Genomic DNA, 11,331 nt, shown 5'->3' on the forward strand with positions numbered 1-11,331 from the left:
TTCCTCATTATTTTTTCGCTTCACTTTAGAGTGCGCTTTGTTACAAAAGCTCCCTCTAAAGTGCGCTGTCTATTCCAATAGTATGCTCCTTATTTTTTCTCTTTACTTTAGAGTGCGCTTTTGTAATAAAGCGCCCTCTAAGGGGCGCTGTCTATTCCAGTTTTTGGCGTAGTGTGTATATCGAGTCAGTCATGTGGGGTAGAGTTCCCCATTCTGGACTCCCACACTTTCATTGATTCAAGCTCACCCAGGCCGGGTTAAGAGCTATGAGGTCTGATCCTCATTTCCCATTTCATCTGCTTCACCCTAACTCTCAATGTTAGGGTTAAGAGCTCAAAACACCCATAACAGAACTGGCTTGTTTGTCGAGGTTGATTTGACCCCTCGACTAAAGCCCAGCCTTATATGAGCCACTTGTTTGCATATAGTGTGTGTGCTTGCTCTCTTGTGCTTGTGTTTGCTTACTTGCTGTTTAGGCTAGCTTGCTTCCTGTGCGAGTTAGGATTAGAGACCTCAACTTAGGGATCGTATGCATGACAAATTCTAGGCTCGAGTCGTAGTCTCCCTAGTAGTCTGTTATCTCCCTAGTCTCTGGTTAGGATATGAGAAAAAGGAAATGAATGCAAATATTGACAAGCTCTTCAGAAGAATGGAGAAAAGAAACCCCATCTCCCCTATGGTTTCAAGCAAGGATGTTGATGATGATGAGATGAACTAAGTGTTTCTCAGTTGCCTATGTTTTTTACTTCTATTTGTTTTTCTTATTTACCTATTTGTACTTCAAATTCCCAGTTTTAATGAATAAAATAATAGTTTTCTTCCTTTAAATGTTTTACGTGTCTATGTTTGCATATTTATTTTCCGTATTGCATATTTACCCTCCTTTTGATTTCAAAATATGGGGAGAAGTATACTCTCTGGGGGGAGTAGAGTATACTCTCTATTTAACTTAGGGGGAATTTAATTACTCCAAACACATATGTGTTATTTTTTGTTACCACCTCCCCTGAGAGATATATTGTCGTCATCAAAATGGGGGAGAATGTGGAACCTTGTTTTGTAGGTGATATGCTCTAATAAAAAGTGCAACTTTTGATGATGACAATTATTGTCTAAATAATGACAACTGATGATAAGTCAGGCATAAGCGAGTAAGCGGTTCAAGATGTAAACCCAAGTATTAAGGGTTTGATGGACTTGACTAATCTGATGATGGAAATTAAATTGAACTTAACTCAAAGCCTCATCTCAAGAGAACTCAATAAAGTGTCTACAAGAAAGGAACGACTGACAAGTCTTAGTTAATGGATAAAGCATACACACGCACTACCTTAGTTAAACTGAGAGAACACTTTGAAAAGCATAAGGGTATTGTCATAAAAGTACATGGATAAAGCATACACACGCACACATAAACTTGTTTTCAAACTTATTTTCTCAAGAAAACATTTTGAAAAAACCTTGAAGTCGTGCCATATGAGTTAGGAACTATCATAATAAGTTATGGGCAAAGTTTTGTCTTTGCTAATCGATGGGCACATTAACCTAATCGATTGCCTCAGTTCAAAATTGAGTAATAAACTATTAGGACAACACCTTAATGATATATAACGAATAAATATATTTTATTTCATTTTTTGAACTTATAAACGATTATTTTTAAGGTATCTAATCAATTGGCATTAGGTGTTAATCAATAAGAAAGTCTTAAATGCATTAAAATCAATTTCCTTTTTGATTCAACCTCTAGCCTATAAATAGATGTCCCTTCCCTCATTTCAAATCATCCAGAATTAGATTTCATTCTCTCTCTCTCTCTCTCTCTCTCTCTCTCTCTCTCTAAAGTTTTCTTTTACTTTATCTCACTAAGTTTTCAAACAAATTGATTTTCGAGAAAGTCCTTTTTGCAAGAGAGGAGTTGTAATTCTGGAAGGTTAGAATTGTAAAATTCATCGAGGGGATTTTATTTACAACTAGTTGAATATTATTCATTGAGTAATTATTTATTTTGGTTAGAAGTTAAACTCATAGAAGCTTTGGGTTGGGGATTGTTTGAATAAACCTTTATTTAAGTTCGAAGGCTTAGCCCATGATAAAAGCTTTCAATTGGTTCTTGGTCAGCCTGTGGTAAAACCAAGGTTAGGTTAAAGCTTAACCTTGTGTTAAAACTCTCATATTATTGGTTAGCCTGAGGTAAAACCAAGGTTTTAAGGTTCGTGAGCTCAGCCCATGATAAAAGGTGGCTTGACATGATAAAGGATTTCAGGATTTTGCTCATTTAAAATTTGCTTCTTGGTTCTTCTCAAGGGTGAATTTATATCAATAAGTTTGTCGAGCGTGTCTCCTCTTACGATAGATTCCTCTAATTTCTCACTTTTTTCTCCCTCTATTTTTTATTTTTCTATTTTCTAATTCTCTTTCATCAACTACTTATGAATTCTCCTCACTCCTAGGGCTAGTTTATTAACTCAATGGCCTTACAAATCTCATTTTAGGGATTGTCCAGCATATTGCCATTGAACCCTCCACTGAATTGTGCTATTAGTTGTTTAGAAACCTGTCCAATTTGTGTTTCCAAATTATTGAAAGATGCCTCATGGTTTGTTACTCATGGCTTATTTATTCTTGCTTATTGTCTCAACTTTGGTTAGATTCATCTTAATAAACTGGCGCATGGTTTCTTCCAAGGGGGTGGTTTCCTTGGTTGAATATTTTTTTCAACTCATGGATTTACCACTGGACTCTGATTATTACTTCACTTAAAATTAGGATCGTCTTTCAACCTTGTATTATAAGTGTTAGAGTAGGGGTTCGGTTTTTGAAAATTATCGGCATAATTTCCCTCTTGAGTGTATTCTTTTAGTACACATTTACCAATTGCATGTCCTTCCCCACAAAACTCACATCTCAATACATGTACTTGGCTTACAAATGTTTGATTTGTGTGAGATAGAGCATTGATCGTCACTTGTTTTGATAAAGCTTCAATTTCCCCTAAAAATGGAGTGTGCATATCAAACTTTAGCATTCCTTTCTTTCCTGGAGCCCTTTCACTAGTATGGTACTCGTTCTGACACATATTCTCGATCATCTCTTTCACTTTTTCCTAATTATTGTTCTTTATAGTTCTTCCAAATGAAGCATCGAGAAGAATTCTAGTTTGAACTCTCAATCCCCGTGTGAAATGTTGCATTTGCTCTATGTTATCCATATGATGATTGGGACATTTCCTCAACAATAACTTGAATCTCTCCCAAGCGTCATAAAGAGATTTTGATTTACTAGCTCAAAACTAGAAATTTCAGCCATTCTCTCCACGAATTTGGAATTAGTAAATAACCACACCAAGAATCTGTCTTATAGCTCTTTCAAAGCTTGGATTATCCCATTGGGTAAACATTATAACTAATCTTTAACTCCTCCAATCAAAGTAAATCCAAACAGACTGAATTTTATTTGTCTATCAGTTACGCATTTTGATTTTCACATCGAACAAGTCTCATAGAAACGGGAAAGATGCTCCCATGGATCTCTGATCATGTTACCATGAAAAAGATTATCCCTCGAAGTTGTTAGAATTTTACTCTTTATATCAAATGCTACATGATTTTTTGGTTGGAACCCAAAGATAAAATTCCCACGTGTTAGTCCTCCTCCAATAGTCTCTCATAGTCCACCTAGGTGGTGGATTTTCCATAGCTACTGCTTCTTGATCAGTCGTGTTATCAGACGGTGATGTTGGTATTTCTTCTTTCTGAGCCTATTCTTTTACACATGTTAATCAAGTAACTTTTCTAATTTCTCTTGTTTTTTTTTGTCTCATAATCAAATGGTAATCCTTGAGAGTTGTCACCCTACATATAAAATAAAATATAGAAATACCTTAGAGCACTATTCAACACAAAACTAATACTATAAATTAAAACTAAAATGAAATCAAAAATTAAAAAGAAAAACAAAAAATTAAAAATAAAATTAAAACTGAAGCATAAAAGAATTGTCTTGTCGAAATTAATCAACAATCCCCGACAATGATACCAAGAACTTGATTGATTATTTTACCAAGTGAACTAAGAGGTTGTCAAGTTGTCATATTTAAAAAAAGTGTATGTATCCACATGGATTGTGGAATTTCAACACCACAATTCAAAAATACTAAAATTATTAAACTGGAAGATTTATCATGACAAGTTTGTTTTTAGAAAATAAAAGTAAATAAATTGTTAAAAAATATATCATAAATAAAAGCGATTATGTCTTTTTGAAATCTGTTAACTATCAATGCTCGGTAATTACGTTATTTTTTTTAAATGATTTTCTAGCATTACGATGAATTAACTTATTCGTCATACTCGATTTTTGGTGTATAATGTTCTCTTTTTATATAAAAAAAAATACCTTAATTCCTTATGTAAATTTGAAATCAAAACAAGTTATAAATTGTGTTAATCCCTAAATCATAGAACAATATTTCTCTATTCCCAAAACAATTACTAATTCTAAACAATGAACTTATGTCAGATTTTAAGAGTTATGGTCAGTAATCAACTAAAACCTAAGTTCATTTCATATATTCGCCGACATACAAAATATATTACGATCAAAGTTAACTGAATAATACTAAAATCTAAAATTAATAAAAGAGTACTCAATGAATTACATGGTTCTATTTTATAAGTTTAGAATAATACTACATGAAATATGAGAAAAAAGTTGGTCTTCAATGGAGGAAAAACTTCAATCTGACCCCTTGCACTTCTCTTGCACTAATTTTGACCTCCAAAAAGTCCATCCCCCAAACAAATATAAAATGTTTCTATTTCAAGAGGCTTGCGTGTGTCAGTCATCGTGTTTAATTCCTTTTGATCGTATCACGATTTGCACTAATTTTCTAGAATTGCATCACGATTGGTTTGCATTGTCGCACGACTTTTCCAAAACCTTCAAGGATTATTAAACTTTTCAAAACTCCTCTTTTCTTTTACTTTTGATAGCTTAAGTATTTTCTTCACATATTGTAAATTTTCCTCAAAAGTCAATTCTTTCTTCACTAACTACTATTAAAATCATCTGAAACTGTTAATAAAATTACATGATGAAGGATTGTTATCATGATGCATTGAAGCATTGGGTGATGGTTTCTGAATGCCTAACACAAGCATAGAAGATCGAGTGGTGAATAAGACCGGGAGTGTCATTATATTGTCTCTTTGGGATAAAGTTATAAGGGAAGTTCCCAGAGAGAAAAGTATTGTTTCGATATGGGAAAAATATGAATCATTGTATATGACCAAGTTTTTGCCTCACAAGTTGTGTTTGAAAAAAAACTATATTCATTCTAAATGATAGTGAACAAATCTATAGTGGAGCAGTTGGAAGAATTCCACAAGCTCAATGATGATCTAGCTAATAATATGGTGAAGATTGATGATGAGGAAGAGACTATACTCTTATAAGCTTATTACCTAGATCCTTTGAGAAATTCAAGTACTCTCTTATTTATGATAAGAAATGTGTTATTACTTTTGATGAAGTCGTGGTGGAAGTGATATCCAAAGAATTGTCAAAGCATAAATATTTGAAGAATAACGATAGTGGTGACTGCTTAAGTTTGTAAATATGAGTAAGTGAGTGTAGAGAGATGTAAAATCCAAGAGGTTTGACAAGTTAAGAAAAAATAATTATTTTTGACAAACTCGATCAGTTTATGAAGGATTGTCCCAAAAGGAAAGAAAATGAAAATCATGTTCAAATTGTTGTTTCCTCGAATTAGGATAGTTATGATAGCGTCGATGCACTAGTGGTGTCGAGCTTGGAAACTAAAGAGATTTTGGTCATGGACTCATATTTCTTTTATCACATGTGTCTAAAAAAAGAATACTTAGAAACTTTGAATATGGAGGAAGGTGTAGTAGTTCACCTTAGTGATAATGAGGCTTGCAAGGTAAATGGTGTTGGTACGCTTAGACTTAAAATGTTCAATAATCATAAGTTTCTTTTGTACAATGTGAGGTATGTTCTATAGCTCGGAAAATACTTTTTATTCCAAAGCATGTTTGATGATCTCGGATACTACATTAGAATTAAACATGGGGTCTTAAAGATTTTGCATGGTGGAATGTCATGGGTAAATGATCTAAGCTATGTGGGTTATCTATTTTAGAAGATTCCAATTTTGTTATTCATTCATCATCAGCTAATGAAGACTTTATTGACAAGAACTAGCTATGAGATTTAAGTTCAATGCATGGTAGATTATGGATGTTGTTCATATCACTTTAATGAGTTTTATAGAAGACACTTGATAAAAACGTATTTGACCACTGAGTTGTCATTATGCTTTTGTGGTAAGGCAAGTGTCAAAGTAGCATACCTGATTGGTAGATGTTCATTTACGGGAATAAATTTCCAATTACTTATGGAGGTTTGGATTATGAAAATTGTAATCTACTTTATTTTGAAAGTCGTCAAATTTTTGCCTATTGCTCAAATCAAACTTATCTAACTTGATATTAAGGTTGTGAATGGTGCCTTCAATTGATATTCATGCGGTAAAAAAAGGTTATCGGTTGTGGGAAGTAAAACTTGAAGGATCAAACATTCACCTTAGGTAGAAAAAAATTGTTATATATGATGTAGGAATGGTTATGAGTAAAGGGATGACAATGGGCAGGGTTTGGGCAGGGTACTATAATACTCATCCCCATACCCGCAATTTAAAAAAATCCTCGTGCTCAAGCTCATACCCACTTGGGTGCCAATGTTAGCATCCGTACCCGTGCCCTATGGGTATGTAAGTACTCATACCCGTACCCGTGACCCGCATTCCTATTAAAAATAAATAGATCAATTATAAAATATCATATAATTTTAAGTTTTTAAAAACATTAAAAAAATTCAAACAATTTATTGTTGAAATAAACGAACACTTATATTAAATATGTAATGGCTTAACATTGATATACGTTTTACAATTGATAGACATGCATTTTTATATAAGAATATAAACTAAAATATATAAATAAAAATAAAAATACATAAATATAGTGTGCGGGTATGGGGCGGGCTGGGTACCAAGGTGCCCATACCCGCACCCGTACCCGCTTTTTTTATGGGTAATTACCTGAGTCCATGTCCGTACCCATTTTTGCGGGTTTTTACCCTACCTGTTATGGATAAATTTGCGGGTGCCCATTGGAGATTAGTCAAATTGCCATCCCTATATGAGTTTGTGTGAGCTTTGCATTGTATATAAGCAAAGTCTCAAATATATAACAATTAACGATTGCACGGGTCACACAATGTCGTTTATTTTTTTGGAAGTTGTTAGAATAGTAAATTAATATAATATAGTGAATTTTAAAAAATGCATATAAAATTTATATAAATTAAGTAGTTTCGACCCGTAAGAAATGTATATTTAGTAGAAAAATTACTAAAAAAATTAACTAGTTACTACCCAGGCGTTTGCACGGGTCGCGCAATGTCATTATAAATAATAAATAAATATAATATAGTGATGGTTAAAAATGTATACAAAAGATATACAGGTTAAGTAGTTTTAGCCCGTCGAAAATGTATATTTTAGTAGAAAAAATAAATAAAAAAATAAAGTAGTCATCTACTCGTACGTTCGCACAGGTCGCACAATGTCGTTATAAATAGTAAATAAATATAGTATAGTGATGGTTAAGAAATTTATATCAAAGATATACAAATTAAGTAGTCATCTGCTCGTGCGTTCACACGGGTCGCACGATGTCGTTATAAATAGTAAATAAATATAGTATGGAGATGGGTAAGAAATGTATATAAAAAATATACAAACTAAGTAGTCTCAGCCCGTCAGTAATGTATATTTTAGTATAAAAAAAATGAAATAATTAAATAGTCATCTACCCGTGCGAACGGATCGTGAAATGTCGTTTTAAATAATAAATAAATATAGTATGGTGATTGTTAAGAAATATATATAAAAGATATACAAATTAAGTAGTTTTGGCCCATCGAAAATGTATATTTTAGTAGAAAAAATAAATGAAATAATAAAGTAGTCATCTACCTGTGCGTTCGCACGAGTCGCACAATGTTGTTATAAATAGTAAATAAATATAGTCTAGTGATGGTTAAAAATTTATATAAAAGATATAGAAAATAAGTAGTCTCGCCTCGTCGAAAAGGTATATTTTAGTAGAAATAATAAATGAAATAATTAAGTATTAATCTACCTGTGGGTTCGCACGTGTGGCGCAATGTTGTTATAAATAGTAAATAAATATAGGATGGTGATGGTTAATAAGTAAATATAAAAAAACTTTTTAAAACAATGAAAAAGTATCTTTAAATTATGAATGTGGTAAAAAAATATTAATTTAATTTAAAAGATATTAGTGTATTGTCAGAAATTACAGAAATATTATGTTAACAGAAATTATATATGAGAAATTATGTTTATAGAAATTACGGGATCAGTTATTTTTTTATGAGTATTGTTAATAATTAAAAATAATCATTAATAAATGAAAAGTTATAAAATACTACTAATATATTAATGAAGAATAGATTAATTATTGAAAAAAATTTATATGTTTTTAAGTAAACAAAAACATATATTGAATAATAAATCAATTATTGAAGGAGAAATTATAAAATAATATATTATTGAAGGATAAATCAAATTAATTATTGAAGGATACATTATAAAATATATAATATTAATAGTTAATTTTAGTATTGAAGCAACATAATAATAATTTTTTGATTAGTATTATTAGTAATTATAAATAATTACTAATAAGTAATAATATTGATTAATAATAAAGAAGAAGGAGATACGAATTTTATAGACATTCATATTTATATCAATTTTAGTCTTTTAAAACTCGTTTGCATACTTAATAATAAATTGGATAATTTATAAATCTTTTTTATAAATATTTAATATATAATAAAATAAATTGAATAAAAAGAATGACAAATTTGTGTTTTTTATAAGAAAGTTGTGTTTTTCATAAATCATAATGGTGTCATATTTTTTTATTAAAACATATATTTATAGCAATTTTAGTATAAATATTACCATATTATTATTTAAAAATACAATTTGCATAGATATATAATTATGTATAATTAGTATTGAAGTTATATAAAAATAATAAAATAAAATTAAGAATTAATATAATTGGTATAGTTATTTTAATCTGTGTTAATTAAAATTGACTCCCATATTAAAAAGTTGAATAAATAGTTTTAAATGGTAATTGTAATTTCTAAATAAATAATTTAAAATTATTAATTGTGAACTGTTTCTTTAAAAACATGTGATATGGGTCAAATTATGATTTTTTTAATGTAATTAAACTTAATCTCATTTTAAAAATTTTAAAGATAATGGACACAATGTTTCACCAAACTCAATCCAGACCCACATCTTAATATATATTTATATATTATAAGATAGGTTTTAAAAATCACAATTTAATTTTAATTTTAATAATTTATTAAAATAATATCATAATTTAATCTTAATTATTTCATTTATTTTTTCTATTAAAATATACATTTTTGACGGAGGGAAACTACTTAATTTATATATCTTTGATATAAATTTCTTAACCAACCACTATACTATATTTATTTACTATTTCGATATTGTGTGACACATACGAACGCACGGGTAAATAATTATTTTATTATTTTATTTATTTTTCTATTAAAATATATATTTTCAATATATTAAATTAATTAATTTATATATCTTTTATATATATTTATTAATCATCACTATATTATATTAATTTACTATTCTAACCATTAACCATTGAAATCAATTCTTCGGTGAGAATTCAATTCTCTCAAAATGTATAATTCATTGAATGTTCATCTTTATCAATTGGCCAGGTATTGATTTTTAGCATGTGATTTTTGAAGAAAAAAACAAATTGTCTCTAAGCTTTTTGTGAATGAATTGAAATCCATATGTCTTCAAATGGTAAACCATATGTTTTGACTCAAACAAATTATAATAGAGTTTATAAACAAAATTTTATGAAAATATAGCCTTTATTTGAAACTAACATGTTATATTTTATTTTGAAACCATTGTACCTTTTAAAAACTAGTGAAATTTATTTTATATTTTCACTTAAGTTTAACGTGTCACAAATACATAACTAATTAAATAATTTTTTTTTTGCAAATGATAAAACTTAATTATCTCAAATTGTACAATTTCCACACTTTGATATAAAAAAATTTAAAAAATAAATCATCCTATAGTACTTTTAATTTATAAGTATTTTTTTCACCTCCTCGATGTTTATACAACTCTTTTTCTTCATTTATTATTTGTTATTGTTGTATCTATTTTACATGTCTTTCTCACTATTACGAAGGGCTAAGAGTTAAATAAAAAAACATATATAATAAAGTTTAATAATAAAAATATTAACCTTTGACGTTAATCAGAATTTTATATGGAATCTTTAGCATTAATTCTAATTTTATATTTGGTTTTCTACAAGTCCTAATACTAAAAACTATTATTTGAAGTTGACAAAGAGTGGAAGTTTTCTATAAAGCGCACAAAGTAGTTAATATTTATTATCTATATGCAAAAGGAGGAAAAATATGGCTCAAATTACTATGTTTGTTTGTACTCTTATCATATTATTTCCTCTATTTTTTGTCGTAACCAATGGTGGTATGTTCTTTTTCAAACTGTTTTCAAAACTTTGTAATTTATCTTATGCATGATATCATATCTAATATTATTTTTAGTTCTATTTATAAATATAAAAAATTAAATTCATTCAATAACTAATATATCTTATTTATATTTTGTCCAGATATATTATTTAATAAATAAATTTAAAAAATAATTTTTTTTATAAATACATATATTTTTAGTAACATTTTAACACTACAATGCAGCTTTTCATCATGGTGTATTTCGCATTCCTTGTGTTGAAAACAGTGATTGTCCAGAGAAGACTTTACCTTTAGTTATGAAGTGTATTGATCGTCATTGTCAATATAGAATGATAGCCGAGGATTGATTAAGTTTAAAAATAATTATATCACTTCTAAGCATATAACTTTACTTTTACGCTAGATGTTTGTACTTGAGATTTTACTTTAAAATTATATTGATGTTTCCCTTGCTTTTGAAATGTTATGATAAACCTAAAAGTGTATTTGTATACTATTTTGTATACTACTTCCTTTAGTTCTATTAATAAAAAAAATAACTTTTTAAATTTATTGAATAATTAATATATTTGGTATATTTAAGTTCGTCTATTCTAAATTAAAAGAAAAATAGGTTTAAAT

The 11,331-nt window shown here is 29.1% G+C and overlaps 1 protein-coding gene across 1 annotated transcript; it reads left to right on the forward strand.

The window, feature by feature from the left end:
• The first annotated feature begins 10,629 nt into the window (after positions 1-10,629).
• Positions 10,630-11,057, forward strand: LOC127103651 (uncharacterized). Its single transcript, XM_051040897.1, has 2 exons — positions 10,630-10,702; positions 10,933-11,057. Exons 1-2 carry the CDS (start codon positions 10,630-10,632, stop codon positions 11,055-11,057), a joined length of 198 nt encoding a protein of 65 aa, XP_050896854.1.
• The last annotated feature ends 274 nt before the right edge of the window (positions 11,058-11,331 follow it).

Source organism: Lathyrus oleraceus, chromosome 7 (assembly GCF_024323335.1).
Source record: "Lathyrus oleraceus cultivar Zhongwan6 chromosome 7, CAAS_Psat_ZW6_1.0, whole genome shotgun sequence".
Classification (NCBI taxonomy): domain Eukaryota; kingdom Viridiplantae; phylum Streptophyta; class Magnoliopsida; order Fabales; family Fabaceae; genus Lathyrus; species Lathyrus oleraceus.

Excerpts from the sequence above, each read along its gene's own strand:
- LOC127103651 (XM_051040897.1), top strand. The coding sequence starts at position 10,630 with ATGGCTCAAATTACTATGTTTGTTTGTACTCTTATCATATTATTTCCT. Across the intron at positions 10,703-10,932 it reads TTTTGTCGTAACCAATGGTG|CTTTTCATCATGGTGTATTT; the intron begins GTATGTTCTTTT and ends ACTACAATGCAG.